General features: G+C 38.9%; 1 protein-coding gene across 1 annotated transcript in view; it reads left to right on the forward strand.

The window, feature by feature from the left end:
* The window catches only part of LOC124552449 (putative GTP-binding protein 6), a 38,490-nt gene extending 20,899 nt beyond the window's left edge, over positions 1–17,591 (forward strand). The window contains exons 4-6 of the mRNA XM_047126727.1: positions 4,292–4,387; positions 13,720–13,953; positions 16,503–17,591. Of these exons, the coding sequence (XP_046982683.1) occupies positions 4,292–4,387; positions 13,720–13,953; positions 16,503–16,805 (633 nt within the window). The 3' untranslated portion in view covers positions 16,806–17,591. The remainder of the gene's footprint in view (positions 1–4,291; positions 4,388–13,719; positions 13,954–16,502) is intronic.
* The last annotated feature ends 2,771 nt before the right edge of the window (positions 17,592–20,362 follow it).

The raw sequence follows: 20,362 nt of genomic DNA on the forward strand, positions 1-20,362 counted from the left end.
CCCTGCAGTAGTCCAACGTACAATATGTGAATTTGGGTTGTGAAGCTAGTACATTATCAAGGAACAGGCAGTAACAATTTCAGTGGACAGCTATGTTACTTACATTTTGGAATTAGCGAGTAATAAGCAGTGTCTTATGTGGAAAAAGGTCTAAAGCTGTACTAATGTAATTTGTCTGATGTATCTATAAAATTTATTGTATAATATAATTGGGTAGTTAAAAAATCTGCTCACCAAGTGGTGACAGGCGTAAACATATACTAAGCTAAAAAAAAAGTGTAAGATTTGGAGCCAGCGGCTCCTCCTCCTGGTGGAAGGGTTGAAGGGGAAAGGGGAGGAATCAAGAAAAGGACTGGTGAGGTTTAGGAAAAGGGGAAAGTCCGACGTGGCATAACTCTACAGCATTACAAAAAAATGTTTGTCTATGAGAATAGCAAATTATTGTGGGAAAAGCAGGCACTACACACAGATGAGTCACTTACTATTAGTTAACATATGACATAAAAACACGGTGCTTTCAGTTGGTGAAAGTGGAATTGGGATTTAGTGGCCTGAAATGGGAATGGAAGATACAGGCAATATGCGATAACATTGTCCATTTCTGGTGAAACTGCTGATTTCGAAGGTCGGTCACAAAATTTTGTAGTGGGACGGTTTAAGGTTCTACTGTGCCTGGCTCACGTACAGTTTTTCCTTCACCTAGCTGCTATTATGTGACTCTGCCCCTGTGAAGTGAACTACAACTGCTGCCAGTGTTTACTTGGACTTGAGTTTGTGTAGTCACTGCTGTGCTTTCCAATATATTGCATGACTAGCGATGGGTATACCATCTGCACTCCTCGAACTGTTATTAACATTTCCTCATCTGTATTAATGGAATGATGTTTTGGAACCTGGTACAAGGGCAGTGTAGGGGCAACAGAAGTTCAGTTTTCTATATTTCACGTAATTATTGACCCAATTTAAAAATTTTATTTGCTGTCTTGATCTACTCATTAAGAGGTATGATCTTAATGTTAAATAACGCAATAAGACAAGTATCACAGTTAGAAAATATGTGTTTGTTTTGAAGCAGTGTAATTGATGCCATGTGAATACAGATACTTTATTCATCTAGTATTTTGGAATGGCTGCACTTGGCAACTAGCAACAAAGTTTACACATTTTTAAACTTTTACAAAACCTTTTCTTGCTGACGCTCTCCACGAAATGATGAAAGGAAAAAAGTTCCTCAGTTGCTACATTTTCGCTGTTTGCACAGTCAAACTTCAGCCTCGGACATAGTGTTTTAATTTATTACTCCTTTACTAACAACTGTATTCATAACACGGTTTGCAGGCTGTATCCACATATACCACTTAATGCACCTGCAAAATTATATCATTGTACAAAACACAGTTCAGGAGATATGGCATCGTGAACATTCAGACCTGTGAAAAACTTGCCTTTGCTGGAAATATTCAATTTGTATTCATCCAGTGTTTCACAGTGAGAGTGCTTTGCAATTTCGAACAAACTTTAAGTGTAATTTCAAATCTTACCTAAACTTTTTCTCCCTTGCATGCTTAAAAGCAAATATTTAACACATTAACTGATTTTAGAAAGTAATGAGATGTGTGAGGATGTTTTATACATGGGAATTTGATTCTTTAAAGAATCAGAGGTTTACTGGTAGTGTTTCTGTTTGATGAGTGGGTAGTATTCACAAGGGTAATATTTCTTTGGAACTGTGCTTAATAGACCTGTTGTAATACCACTATGCATACACACTGAGGAAGTCACACTTGGACTTACATTAATTTCAGTTGGGAACTGTTGTTATTTGTTTTTGTAGACTGATAGACTATTTAACCTGTTGTTACATTATTCTAATTTTGTGTTCAGTAAATGCTTATTGGCCTAATGTGACGGTTACAATAAAAGGAACTTGCTGTTATCTGAAGAACATCTTTCTTATGGCAATCAGTGAGTGTCTATTGATTGATGAGGAGTTTGGTTTATAAGTTTCCATGTTTGCAGTTGAGTCACAATTTTGTGTTTACACGATATTTTGACAACTTTCCTATCATTTCGGTAAGGTGTTGCTCACTGTGTGCGCTCCGATCACACTGACCGGGACACAATGTGCGCTTCTATTGCATTTGTTTCTCATCTCTGTTCGACAGATATTAAAAACCAACGGAAAGGCTATATCAAAACAAAAAGTTATAGATAAGGAGAATGCTTTATGATGATACTCGGTATGTGTTTATCTGCCTCCTGTCTGTGAGTAGCGAGAAGGTGTTGAGGATTTCTCCAATATGGTTTAAGCAAACTGAGTGCCAGAGTATACAGTTTAGTTAAGTAAGCACGTAATTGATCCTGCACAAAAACTAGCAGTAAGAATAACATGTGGTGTTCATTTGCAGTCATCTTGTAGGTATGGTTTCCTGTAGAGGAGTTACATATTACAACTGAACATTCACAATTTATATATGCACTAATGAAATTTGTCATTATTAATTTCTCACAATTTGAGAAGGATAGTGATGCCTGAACCCACAACACTAGAAGAAAAATGACTTTCATTGCCTATTAGTAAAACTGTCAGTGGTTCAGAAAGGAGTTGAGTATGCACCAGCAAAAATTTTTAATCATTGGCCAGTAATATGAAATGTCAGAGAGGCTGCAAAACAAGTTTTAAATACAGGGTAAACATACAGTGATATAAAATGCAATAACTTGAGAAGTAATTGAAATATACATTGATAGTATGTTTCTAAAAGTATGGTAACTCAAAATGTTTTTTTACATACCTAATACACGCCGAAATGGGCACCATTAGTGGCACAACAGACAGCTGTATGTATTTCACTTTTCTTAAAGTGTTTTGCGGCATTGCAGGCGTAACATTTGCAATAGCTGCACAAATGAGATGGCGGAAATTTGGTAGATCACAAACTGGTATCCGATGCACTTGGTTCTTGATAAACCCGTACAGAAAAAAATAAAAGTGTAATGTCTGAGCTTCTTGCGGGCCAAGCAATCGACAGACTGCCTCTCCAAATCCAGTGATCTGGAAACTTGTCATCCAAGAAATTCTTCACAGCGTTCGCAAAATGTCATGATGCGCCATCTTGTTGAAAGATCACATCATGAGGAAATTGTGGCACAGCATACAGCTCCAATATGTCTACATATGTTATTAAATTAACTGCATGCTCTGTGAAGAAGAATGGGCCTATAACCCTGTTCCTCAAGAATCTACCCCACACGTTCACTTTTTTCAGGTTCACTGTGTGTGTGTGTGTGTGTGTGTGTGTAGGGGGGGGGGGGGGATTTCAATTCTACATATGCAGCAATTCTGTCTGTTTATCATGCTGGAAGTGTGAAATTTAGCCTCATCTGAGAAGCAGATAAAATAGAGGAATGCTTCGTTTTCATCCTTTTTTGTCTGAATTGTCTTTGAGAGTGCCTTCCATCATGGCCTGTCCCCAGGCTGGCTTTTGTGATCAAACTGTGGTTTGTACAGCCGTAGGCGCAACCTTTTATGGACTGTATCGTGTACTGTTGAATGAGGAACCGTAACTGTCCATTTGCCTGTTGTATAGACTTATGGGGGCTCTGCTGGAAGGACAACAATAGCCACTGGAACTGCACACTTGTTGTGGTGACCTATGGCCTGACATCAAAATCAAATTCCCATTTTCCCTAAGCCATTTGTCCGATTTCATGATTGTTATGTAACTGGAAACATCGTTAGTTGGTCACAGTCCATACTCGTGCTGAAAACAACGTACCAGTGCAACAGACTTTGGCTCCACAAAAGAAAGCATGCACAACATGTTACGCTGTGGAGTCCACATGGCTACTGACGTGCATCTATGTGTACAAAGCAGTTATGCATGTGTGTATGTACTACCAACTGCTACAAGAAAACACAGAAAATATTTTGTGGTGCCATACTTTTACAAGCAAACTGACAATAAATATCTCAATTCCATCTCAAGCTATCACAATTTATGTTATATGTTTAACTTGGACATCCAATATAATCTAAAACTATTTCTTTTGCGTAACTCCTTGTATTCAATAGGTGAATTTTTATTTAAAAACTGGTAACCTATAAAAAAAAAAAGAAAACGTACGTTTGTGTAGTTGTGTGAGTAGCACTGAAAAAATAATGTGTTCATAAATATTATACATACTCTGGAAACTGATTTGTTGTGCATAATTTTGATAAAGAAATCATTAAGATGATTTGGAGAACATGTAATTAACTAATCAACCTGTTTTCTCACCCTCGTTGCAGGCCCTGACAGGCGATGACCGGCTGGAGGCTCGTGACGAGCTGTTCGCCACACTGGATGTGACGGTGCATGCTGGATTCTTACCGTGCCGTCTCCAGGTCTGTCAGCTGCTCACCTCCTGTGTTGGGGAATCTGTCAGTTTCAACTGTGTTTCACAGCTGTTACCTCTCAGTCTAAAATTTGTTACGTGTGGGGTTCAGTCCTTGTCCAGTCTCGAATTTGTTCTGTCCCTTGTTGCTTCTTCACCTCTGGCAATAATCTGTGTATGAGAAAAATGCAGTGTTGCACCAGTCCAGGCAATATTAATAGTATAATCAGGCTTTTTGCAGATGATGCAGTTATCTATAATGAAGTACTATCTGAAAGAAGATGCATAAATGTACAGTCAGATCTCTATAAGATTTCAACATGGTGCAGAGATTGGCAACTTCCTCTAAATGGTCAGAAATGTAAAATTTTGCACGTTACAAAAAAAAAAAAAAAAAAAAACTTACAGTGTGTCCAGAAAAGAACTCCCTGATTTCAAAATTAAATATCTCGAAAACAAAGATCGATAGAGGAATGCAGTAAACGGTATGTTTACTGTGAAAGCTGTAAGAAGTTTATACAGCCGTTTGAAATAATAGTTATAAAAGCTGGTAACAGATGGCACTGTAATCGCCATACGTAATGCCTAGTATAAAAAGCCCAGAGCGATCAGTTCTACTATTGAAACGTGAAAGGAGTGTAGCGTACCAAGGAAGAGATTAAAACCATGTACTCCATTGAACAATGCGTTTTTCTGGTGCTAGAGTACCACAGGTTAGAAGAGAATCCTACGGCAACAAGGCGAAGTTTTCAAGCACGATTTAATGTTCGAAAAGGACCCAAACAGGCGTCGTAACTGATGATCTAGTGGGGCATGTTGGCCGCAAGCAAACCGCAGTTACGCCTGAAAATATTGCCACAGTTTCTGGAATTATTCAGCGAAATCCAATGTTATCCGTCCGTAGTATTGCATCTGAGACTGGTTTGAAGCATTCCAGCACACAGAAAATACTGAGAAAGAGCCTACACATGTTTCCATTCAAAATTCAAACGCACCAGGCCATACCCGTACGATCTGTGCAACAAAGGGTTGCTTTGCTAATCAGTTGCTCACAATGATTCATAGTGAAGGATTTGATGTTGGCTGTATCTGGTTTACAGATGAAGCACACTTCCACCTGAATGGATATGTGAATAAGCAGAACTGGCGATTTTCTTGTTCCGAAAAGCCATATTGGTGTGAAGCAAAACCCCTGTATTCTCCTAAAGTTACTGTGTGAGCTGCAGTATGCAGCAGAGGGATTATTGGCCCTTTTTCCATTCGAGAAACGGTCACTGGTGCACGTTACGTTGCAATTTTGGAACAATTTGTTGCCACACAGCTAGCGTTGGAGGATCGACCAGGTACTGAATGGTTTATGCAAGATGGAGCCTGACCACATCGGACTGAACAAGTGTTTCGCTTTCTTGAGGAATACTTCGGGAATCGAGTCATTGCTTTGGAATATCCCAAATTTACTGGTGCAGGCGTGGATTGGCCTCCATATTCGCCAGATTTGACTTCCTGTGACTTTTTTTTGTGGGGCACAGTGAAAGACATGGTCTACCCGAAGCATCCCGCCATGCTGGACGAGCTTGAATCGGCAATCTCTGTGGCATGTGAATCCATTTCGGTTGAGACACTACGAAATGTGATGGCGAATTTCATTCTTTGTTTGCGCCACCTCTGTAGTGCCAATGGTGAACATTTTGAAAACATTGTGATGTGATTGTTTGCAAAGATTGTTTTCATACGATTATTTCACTTATGTATGATGATATGAGCTGTACAGCGTACAGCTCCATCTGTTAGCAGCTTTTGTAACTATTACTTCAAACTGCTCTATAAACTTCTTACAGCTTTCACAATAAACATACCGTTTACTGCATTCCTCTGTCGATCTTTGTTTTCGAGATATTTAATTTTGAAATCAGGGAGCCCTTTTCTGGACACCCTGTAGTATACTATAAATATTATATCAATGAGTTACTGTTGGAATCGACCAACTCGTACAAATACCTGAGTGTAACATTTTAAAGGGATATGAAATGGAATGATCACATAGGTTTAGGAATGGGTAAAGCAGATGGTAGACTTGGGTTTATTGGTAGAATGTTGGGGTAGTGCAATCAGTCTACAGAAGAGATTGCTTACAAATCACTTGTTGGAACGGTTCTAGAATATTGCTCAAGTTCGTGCAATCTATACCACATAGGACTAACGGAGAAGGGTAGCATGAATGATAAGGTCTGTTTAATCCATGGGGGAGTGCCACAGAGATACTGAAGAAAATGAACTAGCAGAATCATGAAGACAGGTGTAAACTATCCCGAGAAAGTCTATTAACAATGTTTCAAGAACAAGCTTTAAATGATTACTCTAGGCGTATACTCCAACCGCCAATGTATCACTCACATAGGGATCGTGAGGATAAGATTAGAATAATTGAATGCACAGAGGCACTCAATCGTTCTTCCTGTGCTCCATATGTGAATGGGACAGAAAAGAAACCATAATAACTGCTACAGTGGAATGTACCCTCTACTATGCTCGTTATGGTGGTTTGTATAGTATAGATGTAGATGTTTTGGAGTCCACATTAAATATTAGGTCACCCAGGGGAAGTCTGTTCAGGTGCCAGAGTAAAGTGAGTGTGGCACCTCCAGTATGACCTGGTGAAGCATTGCAGTGTTCAGACAAGTCTTTTGGTTTAGGGGTGCTTATATTGCCAGAGTATGTATTCAGAATGATTTTTTTCACTCTGCAGTGGAGTGCACAGTGATATGAAACTTCGTGGCAGATTAAAGTGTACGCTGGACTGAGATTCGAACTCAGGACTATTGCCTTTAGCAGGCAAGTGCTCTACCGACTGAGCTACCCGAGCACGACTCACAACCCATCCTCTCTGCTTTACTTCCACCAGTACCTCACCTCATACCTTCTGAACTTGACGGAAGCTCTCCTGCGAAACTTTCAGGACTAGCACTCCTGGAAGAGATGATATTGTGGAGACGTGGCTTAGCCACAGCTTGGGGTATTTTTCTAGAGTGAATTTTTCATTCTACAGTGAAGTGTGAGCTGATAAGAATCTCTGTGTGCCGGACAGACTCATGAACTTGGGACCTTTGCCTTTGCTGAGGAAAGTGCTGTACCAACTGAGCTATCTAAGCACAATCCACAATCGGTCCTCACAGTTTTACTACCACCAGTACCTCATCTCCTTCCTTCTGAGTTAACAGAAGTGTGAAAGGCAAATTTCCTGAGTTTGAGTCTCAGTCTGGTACACAGTTGTGATCTGTCAGGAAGTTTCATATAAGTGCTCACTCTGCTGCAGAGTGAAAATTTCATGGTGGAAGCTTCCCCAGGCTGTGGCTAAGCTATGTCTCTGCAGTATCCTTTATTGCAGGATTGCTAGCAACAGAAGAATTTTTGTGATGTTTGGAAGGTACAAGATTAGGTGCTGGCAAAAGCAAAGCTGTGACGATCGGTCGTGGAGCGTGCTGGTATAGCTCAGTTGGTAGAGCACTTGTGCAGTCATTTTAGAAGCTGTGGCCCTTCCCTAACTTCTGCTTTTGCAAAGTGGTCTCTGAGCCAAAACTATTGCCCACCCCTGGCCTAGAGACAAAAAGTTGATCACGGGGAAATGCTTGCAAATTGTCTGGGTTGACACAGCAGTTATAGTTGCCTCCAAACACAGTCTACAGTTGTATTGCATCCTGAAACTGTGTGGTAGACTTTAAACTGTGTGGCAGAACAGGACTCATGCCCTGGGACTTTTGCCTTTTGCGGGAAAGTGCTCTATTGACTAAGCTTCCCAAGCACAACTCATGATCCGTCCTCAGGGGGAGGACAAACACTTCTGTGAAGGCAAAGGTCCCAGGTTCAATCCCCTGTCTGGTAGACAGTTTTAATCTGCCAGGAAGTTTCAAACCACTGCACACTCTGTTGAAGTGTGCAAATTTGTTCTAGATGTTACACTTTCTTCAGGGTAGCTATGTGTCATAATTTGTACACAACAATCATCAACTGGTGTTGTTACTATGAAGCAAAGTTAAATGTTTTGTGTCCCGAGACAACATTTGAATTTTTTAATGATGCCGCAATGGTGTGTCCTGATTAAGTGATGACATTTTGTGCGGACAATCCTTATTGCCACAAACTTTTTGACTTGTAGACCATGAGCAAAATTCTTGCTTTGGGCAGACCACTGCCTTTCATAAATTGGGTCTTCACGAATTCATCAATTTCAAAAGTGATTTTGAGGCTAAGTGCTACTTACTATGATAGGTTTAACTATAGAAATGTAGAATAAAGAAAAATAATAAAAAATGTTGAGTTTCATACATTTATGAAATGACACAAAATGCAAATCTAGTAAAATTAATGCATAAATGCCTTTAGTGGAAGAGATGAGTCAGGAGCTTTATTAGCAAATTTTCAATTTTTATCTTCAGTTTAGTTTGGTTTAACCCAAAATCTCCTACGTCAGTGAGTCCCAATTTGTTTGTTTATATTTTGCTGTTTAAGGAGATAGGCATGTGCACTGAAACCCCTTTCTGTAAGGTTTGAAAGTGGAAAAGCTATCAGACTTTCTCATGATAGTCTACAATACAGGATAAGTAACAGCTATGTCTCTCTGAACCCAGAATATTTAGTCATGTATTTTCATAGTAAAAATATCCTCAAGCTTAGTTTCCAAACTTGTGTGAAGGAGAATTAAATGTTGAGTGTAGGTCAATATGACATCACTCAGGCAGTATGTCTGTTACAGACTGGGAAACTGAAAAAAAAATTATGCCAACCAACGTTTTGCTTCTTCATTGGTATAATCCTGGCGAGAAAAGGTGAAAGATGGATTTTGTTTTTCTTAAATTTAGATTGTTAACTTATAACTGCAAGTTAACCTCATTAAATTTGGCAAACAGGTGTGTTAAATAAACAGTGTCTGGTTTCTACATCATTAAATTTTCTTTTAACATTGGATCTTTAACATCCTGAAATTCTAAAACAGTCACAAAATTATGGTAAACCCAAGTCTTTTGACATCCAGCCTACATCGGTGAGGAGGAGTAACCAATCAAACTCTTAGTTGTTTTCTTTGTGTAACTGTGCAAATAAAGCAGAGTTAATCATGTTGCTTTGGATTTTGTTTACTGTGTTAATGACATATCTATCACTCAAATTTTTAACAAATAAATATTATTCATTGATGATGCAGTGTATTGCAAACACCCAAGGTACACGGTTTTAAATCCCCTATAATTCCACGATAGCACCCAAATATGGCAGGTGCTCCAGTTGCTGTTGCTGATACTCTATATTGGTACAATGATTTTTCAATGTCAGATCATACATCTGATCTGTATGAACCTTGATATGTATAATTAGAAAATCAGGAGCAGAGAAATTATTTCCATTTGGACTCTGCGTGCTTGTTTCTGGTACAAAGTGGATTTCTTCATTGCGATGCTAAAATTTTTATAACAAGACATGAGATAGTATTAGCCACTTTCGCAAATTTTTGGAAAGAATGATGTTCTCTCTGTGTAAAAGAAACCTTCGTCCAGTTTCAGCAATTTGTTGGTCGTCTTCAAAAACTGAAAGGTTCAGAGAGGATATGGTGAACAGAGTGCACACAGAATGCGTTGTTGTAGTACGTTTATCCAAAACCAGTCACAGTTAAAATCATCCTCACTCCTACAAATTACATGAATGCAAGACTGCAGGGTTTCCAGTTATGTATCACATTTTTGTCTAAATCTCACCAAAAAAGTGTTGTCTAGCAATTAGAGATTTTATGAAAAGAAGACACAGATTGTATAGCATAGCTTAATAGTTTCTTCATCCTGTTTCATCTTTTTATCTCCACAGGTACGGGACAAGTCAAGTGATATCATAACATTACTGCCTGTAATTACACGAAATTTGCTTTATATTCTGAATCTGATAATCGGGAGCGTTAAATGTTTTTTGAAATTATTTATTGGAACTGTCTTTGGGGGTAACATTATAAGAAAACTGGGGCCTATTTTTATTTTTGTTTTAATCTCACTTCTTTTGTGAAAATCAACAGTGATAATTATACTATTAATTATCATTTACTTTAAAACGGCAGAATAGCTCCAACCCAAAGTTAGCTTGGAAACAGCTGGTTTGGTATTTTATTGAGCAGTAAAAGAAATGAAGTTTACTTTCATAATAATTGCATTCAGAAAAATTATTGGACTTGGAGGAAAATAAATGACTGCAGGTTCTAATGAATGTAATATGCAAATAGTAGTTACACAAAATGGCTTTTGAAGAAATCGTAAACAAAACAAAAAGCATCCATATTTAATTTCCTTACTTTCCATGAATGAAATCTATTTTCTCTTTTTATCCAAACTGAAAGAGGATCTTCGAATAACATGGTCATAATAAGGAATTTACTTTCTATGCTTTAATGAACATGTAATCTACACATATAAATAAAACTCACTGTTATTAGTACAGCTCAGCAACAAAGACCTAATTCCATCAAAGATCTGATAACAAGAGTGTAAAGGAAAAAATAATGGGAGGGCAGATAAAGAATGAGAGGACTTTTCACATTTATACATGTCCTTTTATAATGTTCTAAAAGTGTTATCTTAACGTAATTTTTATCTCAGTACTATTTACAAAGTTTATGTATCACTGCATTACATAGATGTTTAAATAAAAAAATAAATATTGTTTCAGATAAGCATACCAGGCATTGTCATTTAATAATTGTTTCTCTTGGTATTGGGAAAAGTTCATTAAAGTCTGGCTGTGATGCTACAGTATGATGTGATAAGCACAAGCAAATTTCCTGACAACTTGTGGACACACTTTTACAGTAGTGAATAGTGAGAGTCAGACATCTTTACAAATATTATACAATATAGTATGTTAACAGTTTTAGTACTAACAGTAAATTTTGTTAATTGCATAGGCACAAAAATGTTTCCACTTCTCAGTTTACACACCACAGGACAAACAATGTACTTTGGCTAACAACAAAACAAATGAAACTTTCGGACAGAGTCCTGGTCCAGCGCACAGTTTTAATCTGTAAAGAAGCTTCATGTTGGCTCACTCTCCACTGCAGAGTGAAAATTCATTCTGAAATAAAACAAATATTTACAATGTATCTAAAGTATCAGCATCAAGTTCACCAACACACAATACCTTGTCATTAAAAAATTCACCTACAATGTGGTGATACTTGTTTGGAAGCCACAGTTTGAGTTATGAGAGGTGTTTGGAAATGATTTACAATTGCACTGTTTTATGAATCTGTGGGACGATGAACTGATTGTAGCAGGCTGTGAAGATGCTATGTGACAATTGTGAACACTGTGTATAATGGAAGGACAGCACTTGTTTGCTGTTAAGAAGGGAAAGCTGAGGACAAGATGGAAGGCAACTAGCATGGGACAGAGACAGACTGCATGAGTTTTGTGAAAGGAAGGATTCAAAACAACAGATATTCCTAAAAGTTTAACTTTGATGTCTGTTCAAGAATCTCCTGTTTATGGGACAGAGCTTTGCCATCAACAGTGGAATGATAAATAAAGTTGACATCACTGGGCTTCATTGTTGTGCCTCACTCACTATAATGTATCATTTAAAAATACAACACCTGCTGGAATTCGTCCTAAAAGATGCTGAAAATCCCAAATGAGAAACAAAACCAAATAAGACTATTTCAACTTTTACTTTTATAGAATATAAAATTTTCTGTGCCCTGCACATAAATGTTCCATGCCTAAGAATCGTTGTGGAGATAATGCATTACTGTATATTACATTGTAGAGACTTAGACTTTAAAAAGACATGTTCTTAGATGAAGTCTTAAGAGTTCTATATTAGAGTATTTGAGCTGTTTTTGCGAGCATTAGTGTAGTTGCTACACCAAAAGTCATTTCTGAATGATCAACAAAAGTTATTGTATGATGGAAATGGTATAGGAGACTGTAATATATTGCATCTATACTTATAGCAAGAATATGGTGGAAAATGAAACAAAGTTAGTTTTGCTCCTTCTCATTAACCAGTGCTTAGAATGAAAGTTCAGTATTTCAAATTCTAGGCTACACAGTCAAGGAAGAAGAGATACAACATTGTGGCTATAAAAGGATGTCGGTCGAATTTTCTTTGTGCGTGAAAGTAAAATCACTATGTAAGGCCTTGATATGAGAATACAAGAAACTTTATGCCTTTTTAATGGAATACATGGGTACCAAAATTGACTCAAGAATCCTAACTTTTTTAAGTTTGTCACATCATTATCTTTTTTAAGTTAGTCACATCATTATCTATACAGAATAATTATAGTATACCATTATATTCATCTGATCTTATTCTATTTGATTATGCTTTATTCAGTAACATGAACGGTGCAATGTGAGGTAAAAGATTGGGCAACAGCAAAGAATTTTAGGCAGCTTTCGACTAGTGAGTGCATAGTATCCCAAAACAATGATTCCGTGGTGCTGTAATGAAGTTTGTAGGTAGGTGGTGGTAGTATATTCATATCTGTGGGGAATATATTGAGAGATTCAATGTATGATGACTCATGTTCATTGATAAATAAGATAAAAAGTGCTATAATGCTATTATAATCATTTCCAAACGCCCCTCGTGTTTTGAAGTGAAGTGTGTAATGTTTTATATTGTCTCAGTGGCCAGATAATGTGTGAAGCTTTATTAGAGCTTGGTGTGGTAAATTCTTCTTTGTTTATGTGTATGAATATTCTGTATACAGTTGCAGTTTTTATTTTTGGTATTGTATGTATGAACATCCTGGTCAAACTGGAGTCCATACTCTGTAATTTTCATGAAAAAGATATGATATTTAACACATAGGCAAGTCAATGTAATGCGGTGAGGTGGTGGTGGTGGTGGTGGTTAAATAGTGGCCTGCTTGAGATTTTACGAGTTATGTTTCCAATGATTCTAATCTTTTTTTGAGTTATAATGCACTTACAACTTGCAGGAGGGTTTTCACAAAAAATAATTCTGTATCTGTGTAAGATGTAGCAACCATAATTTGTCAGTCTAGATCACAAAAATTTTTGTGAAGAGTAGAATCCAAAAATATTCATGGTCTAGATCGAACACTGTAATAAAATAGAGAATTGCTGATGTACAGTAAATTCATTAGCTTGCAAAGACAAAATGTCCTTCAGAATTAGTCCCCCCCCCCTACTTGCATCCCTGCCCCTTAAGTTTCTGACACTACTTCCTGACTCGGAATCCTCTTTCCTTTGTCACTCTAATATTTCCATATTTGATTTTCCTTGAAATGTTGAGTTTTGAGGGAATGTTGTGAAGCACATGTCGCATGACTTGTTGCAGGTGCTGTACGTTGATACAGTAGGCTTCATTTCGGACATCCCGACACAGCTGCTGGAGTCGTTCCGAGCGACACTGGAGGATGCGATGTTGGCAGATGTCGTCGTCCACGTCAGAGATGTCAGCCATCCGGACTCGGAAGCACAGGCTGTCAATGTGGACCAGACACTAAAGTCGTTTGATCTCAGTCCAGAGCTGCTCGAAAATGTCATAGTAGTGGGGAATAAGATTGACTTGGTAAGGAAATCCTCTGTCTGCTGCTGTGGTTAAGTTGTATGAGTACTTACCAAGCTCCTTCTGTGAGACGACATTAATTTGTGTTATTTCCTGACATTAGGATCAAAGTAGACTAACCACTTTGCTTTATAGTAAAGCATTCAGAGAAACGCAACATTGATATGCAGTATTGAATTCTCTGGCAATGCATTGTGGAGTAGCTAAATTGTAGCTGTAAAGGGGATATGTGACAGATCTCTAAATTTGCTTCATCTTGTTAGTTCTTTCTCAATTTTTTAAAATTACAGTTTCATTGATCATTCTTTTAAAAAAATGCAGCTAATTTATAAAAATTTAATTTTGCCTTTTTTATCAATGCAATGTAAAATGCTCCCCTCTTTACTTTTGCTGATATTTCGACATAATTTTCTTAAGCAGTATTATATTCTGCTCAACAGAGATAACTATCTGAACATTCCCTTTTCTGCAAACATTTGTTAATGAAACCAAAAAGTTAATGAAATGTGGTTTTAAGAATCAAAGAACAACAGCTCAGCACATGGAGGAGGCACTGAATTTCAGACACACAAAATGAAAAGAACACTAGAAAAATTTAAGCTTTCAGACAAAGCCGTTTATCAGAAATAGAACTCGCACACACATTTGCACGATGATGGCAGAACAACCCACCATCCGCCTCCCCCCCCCCCCCCCCCCCCCCCCCCCACACACACACACACACACACACACATACACACTCACACACTCACACACAGCTACTGTCTCCGACCAACAAGGGCCGTAGTGGCCGGGGCTGTTGTTGTTGGTGTGTGAATTTGTGAGAGTCCTGTTTCTTGTGAAAACTCGGTGCAAAAGCTTAAATATTTCTATATTCTTTCCATTGTGCCTATCTGTGAGTCAATGTCTTCTTTATGTGCCGAGTACCAATCTGTCCTTTCCATAACGTTGTTGTTCCACTCTAGATTTTCCATTGTTTGAAACATCAGTAGCTGTGTGACAGTGCAGTCACATGGTGTCATGGTGTGGGGGAGGATAGCTGGTTGCTAGGTGCAGTAGGAGAGGGGGGGGGGTGTATGGAGGAGACGGGGTAGTTTTAGTATTCAGGAATGATGAGAGATTTCTTGACATGGTGTTTACAGTTATATTCTGTGCTGACCGTCCTTTGGTGGTATAGTCTGATTAAAATGACTTCAGTTAGTTGCCTCTACAGTGTTGCCACAGTCGCTGCCACTCAGTTAAAGGTGACATGCACACACACCGGGTCACTCTTCATGTGGTGTGGAGCAGTGTTGGAAATGGCTGTTGTCTGATATGGCGGGAACGTAAGATGCTCTGTCCACATCTAATTTCATATGAACAGTGAACTGTGGCAGGCCATACATTGTGTAGCCCTGAATTTACACTATGGTCCTAACTTAACCACAACCTTATGATGTACAGTGTATCCGAGAAAACAGCGGTCAGCAGCTTCTAAAAGAACTATTAATCACACTCACTTTGTTCGTGGCAATTACAGTTGAACTCTACGAGCAAATTCAAGACACAAAAATTTTAGTTACAGCACTAAAAGCAAACTGCGACTTCTCCTTTTTTCATTAGTTGTCTGATCTAGCTTCACAGTGACTATGCGAGCTGACACGATACGAATCGATGGGCAGTCTTCGTTGGCACTTGGTCACAGGTTATAGATGAAATAAGAAGAAAAAAAGAGAGCAAATAAAAAAGTCATTATGATGATGAAAATGAAATAACAAAAGGTTAAAAATAAAAAAAAAATGAATACATTTAAACTAGTCAGTTGAAGATGACGAGATCAGCAATTTCGATGAAGATAGATAAATAAAAAAATTATATCGCTTGACAAGACTCATACCCACAACTTTTTACATGTCAGGTATCTACCTTACCTAATGTGCAGCATCACTTCCTATTACGGTGTATACTACCAGTCACAATGATGATTTGTTTCCTTCAAAAAGCTCAGGCTGGTGCAATTTCTTATGAAGCTTATCTACTGTAGGCTAACCTCTGTGTTGGTGGTAACTGAAAATGTGAAGCTGAACCACATTTTGTACTAAGGGATCCAGTAGTGTTTGGCTAGTACTGTGTATGATACCTGTATATTTAGTTGCCATCATTATGTGTGTGTTATTTTTGGTGTGAGTAGCGTGTCTGCTGAAACTTGAAATAAGACCCAGACCTAGGATTCAGGACTCGAAACACATTAAGGAAGGAAGCCAGATGAGGAATTAGAAATGAACTGACAATTTGCTATGGCACTATGGTAACAGTGAACAGTTTGGGCGTGAAATTGTGTGCTGTGATGGGAGGAAGGCATGTCCGACATGTTATGTGTCAGTTGTCAAATAATTTTAATCAAACCATAGTTATTGGTGTTCTTCACATGGATTTTGGTGGCTCTGTGCTTTTTTGATTTGATGAGGTGTTTTCCTCCCTTTTTAAATTGCTTGTGTCCTACCAGGATTTTCCATTGCCATTTCAGTATCTTACCAATATACGATTAGTTACCCGGTTCGTCCTGTCACCAGTTGCCCGCAGAAGTGGCCAGTGCGCACCAGAGTGACTGGTTGCCAGTTTCCGCCACACGCAGTATCGGGCTGGACGCCCTCCGCGAGAAGATAGAGGGAGCGGTTCTGCGCGCGACGGGCAGGACGTCGATGGCCGTCCGCGTGCCCTCAGGAGGGGAGGAGTCTCGCTGGCTGTACAAGGAGGCAGCCGTCGTCGGTGTGAGTGTCGACCCGCAGGACGAGCAGTACGTCTACGTCAAGGTCGTCATCTCCGACAAGCAGCTCGGCCAGTTCAAGCGGAGGTTCCTGCGCGGGAGGTCGTAGTGCTTCGAGCGACCGGTGTGTGAGAGACTGCTGTGCTGCAGGTACCAAAATGTGACACCTGACATTTGCCGTAGTATCTTTTGTATTTATTATAAATGTACTATATGGTGGGTTGTTTTTTTGAAATTGTACCTGTCACTTGCAATGTTGCAAAATAGATACTTAGCTGTTACTAAGTTAAAATTGTTGCATGTATTGTACACTTTGAAAAGTTATATTTTGTACTGGGTGCGAAAATGATTTGGATTGTTTCTGTCGTGACATTAATATTTGTCAAACATTGCTTGAATTGTATTAAGGTATGTTTATAACAAGCTTTACTCTTACAATAGGCAACTTGGCAACAAGTTCAGAGCACGTAGTTTGACACTGGTAACACACAAATGTGACAATTGCAATGAGAATTACTTTGTGAGTGTGTCATTTTGACTATGAAGCTGACGTTTTTGGCAGTCTTCCATACTCTTGTCGTGCTCTTTCATATTTTTGTTGAGATGCAATTTGTAGCATTTGTTATGTGGTTAGTATCACGTTCAGTTTCCTGATTTTGCACTGAAACACCATGTTGCAATGATTGTAACTGTTGTAGTGTAACTTCAGTAAATGTTGCTGTTGTAGACACACTAGGTTTGTTTGCAGGTACTTTTGAATATTTGAAATACCTTCAGGTATGCTACACTATTAATGTTGTTGAATTATCAATCTTCAGTTGCTAGTAATGATGTATTGATGTTGAGAATACATCTCTGTGTGACTTGAATAAATGCAATTTGTATTTGGCAAAAAGTGTTGGAGATTCAGAAAATACTTTTTGTCCCCAAAGTGCACATTAATGTTTTGCGCCACGTGTGACACAGCAGTGTACCCCTTTTTTCTCACCACATTGAACCAGTGGTCTCGAGCATCAGCGCATGTTGCATTAAGGGCTTTGCTTCACTTTGATTTCTTTTAGACACCCAAATGACTGCTCTCTGTCCTTCCCCCCGACTCTAAATTTCAGTTTCCATAGTTTGTGTAAACACTATTCAGAATTGTTTCAGATTTAACCTGTTAGGACCCACAAAAATTAATATTTATTGCACCCTTGTTAGTAGAGTATTGTGTACAGTCACCTATGATTAGAGGACGAATGAAAAAAATGACATTTTCTTTCAACTGACACAAGCTTAGCTGCAAATTGTTTTATTTGTCTTGGGTTGATGACATTGATTCAGAATAAGCTCGTTTGAGCAGAACTGCCATATTCAAGTGTTTGTCTAGGTGGAACGACATCCATAATGCATCTTGAGCAAGTTCTCTGTCTGGTGATATGTCATTATTTTCAATCACATAGTTTAATTTGTATTGGACTTTCAGTAATTTTATATAGTGCTTTCAAAAAGCCCAATACAAAAGACACACACACACACACACACACACACACTCTCTCTCTCTCTCTCTCTCTCTCTCTCTCTCTCTCTCCCTCCCTCCCTCTCTCTCTGACTAAAGCACAGAATTTCCATAGTTGCAGGTGGTATAAACACACAAGATTTTTCCCCATTTTCTCAGTGGTATTTCAAGAAAAGAATGTTGCCTTCCCTCCAGGGATGCTCATTTCAGTTCAGTAGAGGAGATGGAACCTTTATTTGCAAGTACTTCAGCAGATAACCCTTCCTTCCGTAAGTAATCTTTATGCCAGTTTTTATCTTTGGCTTCTGTGCTGTCACCGCCAGACACCACGCTTGCTAGGTGGTAGCCTTTAAATCGGCTGCGGACCGTTAGTATACGTCGGACCCGCGTGTCGCCACTATCAGTGATTGCAGACCGAGTGCCGCCACACGGCAGGTCTAGTCTAGAGAGACTCCCTAACACTCGCCCCAGTTGTACAGCCGGCTTTGCTATCGATGGTTCACTGTCTACATATGCTCTCATTTGCAGAGACGACAGTTTAGCATAGCCTTTGAGAAGGAAAGCAAATACTGTTTATTGCTATTACAAAAGCCGTTTCTGCAATCAATTTCGTGTTTCTTGCCACACATATGGAACAAAAATTCAGGTATAGTGTGAAAGACTTGGTCAAGCAAGGTTTTCAGACTCTTATTAAACATAGTCCGTGACTTCCTGGTCTCTCTCTCTTGTTTTTATGGTGAATTTTAAGGCAGATGTTACACATTGCTTTGGTTAAATGATGAATTTTTAAAGGCAGATTTTATGTGCTCTTTGGGCATTATATTCCCTTTGTCTGGAAAGTTCAGGACCAATTTTTTTTTTTTAATAGAAAATTCGACTTACCAGGCAATGATCCCAGCTCATGTTGAAGTAGTCCCCTTGGCTGTGCCACCATTTCTGGAGGTCTTGGAAGCAAGCAGGGAAATTTTCATCTGCGACGATTGTAAGCTCATTTTCACAGCTCATTGTCTTTAAAGGAATAAGACATTTGCACACATCACTAGGTTACTAATGGCATTTTCACACAATTCAGTTCCTAAGGCGGGTACTGCATCTCTTCGATTTTCAAGTTTGAGAAATTCTGATTCATATGTGCTGCTAACCAGAACTTGAAAACGTTTATATATATTACAAGATAAGGAAATCATAATGGGAAAAGCACATTTTAATCTCCACGATTCAGTTGGTTGAAATAGGAAAGGAGTTCCAGAATGAGATTTTCACTCTGCAGCGGAGTGTGCGTGAATATATGAAACTTCCGGGCGTGAGTCGTGCTTCGGTAGCTCAGATGGTAGAGCACTTGCCCGCGAAAGGCAAAGGTCCCGAGTTCGAGTCTCGGTCGGGCACACAGTTTTAATCTGCCAGGAAGTTTCATATCAGCGCACGCTCCGCTGCAGAGTGAAAATCTCATTCTGGAAACATCCCCCAGGCTGTGGCTAAGCCATGTCTCCGCAATATCCTTTCTTTCTGGAGTGCTAGTTCTGCAAGGTTCGCAGGAGAGCTTCTGTAAAGTTTGGAAGGTAGGAGACGAGGTACTGGCAGAAGTAAAGCTGTGAGTACCGGGCGTGAGTCGTGCTTCGGTAGCTCAGATGGTAGAGCACTTGCCCGTGAAAGGCAAAGGTCCCGAGTTCGAGTCTCGGTCGGGCACACAGTTTTAATCTGCCACGAAGTTTCAGGAAAGGAGTTCTTTGGTTTCACACTGCAACAAAATTTCATCCTCTGTCTGTAACATTTCTTCACAGTCTGAACATTTCCCACCTTTTCTCAGCTTTTCAAGTACTGTTTTGCTAGTGCAGCTAGCAATACAAACCAAGACTTTCAAATCTTCATCCATCACGGGAATGTTTGGTAGTTGCTCTAGAGCAAGTTCTAATTTATCTAAATTTTCATATGTTTCATGTTTTGTGCTGTAATTTACTATTGCTGCAAAATCATTTAAACTAAATTCACCATGTTTAGTAGATCTGAGTTTCAGTAGATTTATTACTTTGAGTTTCCTCTCAGATTCCAAGATTTGCTCGACTGAAACATTACATGTGCAGCCACTTATAAGCTCCAAATCTTGCTTCTAAAGCATCAGTGTGTAATTTTCCTGTAAGAATGTAGGACCAGTTGTATGTGTTAGAAAT

This window comes from Schistocerca americana, chromosome 10 (genome assembly GCF_021461395.2).
Source record: "Schistocerca americana isolate TAMUIC-IGC-003095 chromosome 10, iqSchAmer2.1, whole genome shotgun sequence".
In the NCBI taxonomy this organism is placed as follows: Eukaryota; Metazoa; Arthropoda; class Insecta; order Orthoptera; family Acrididae; genus Schistocerca; species Schistocerca americana.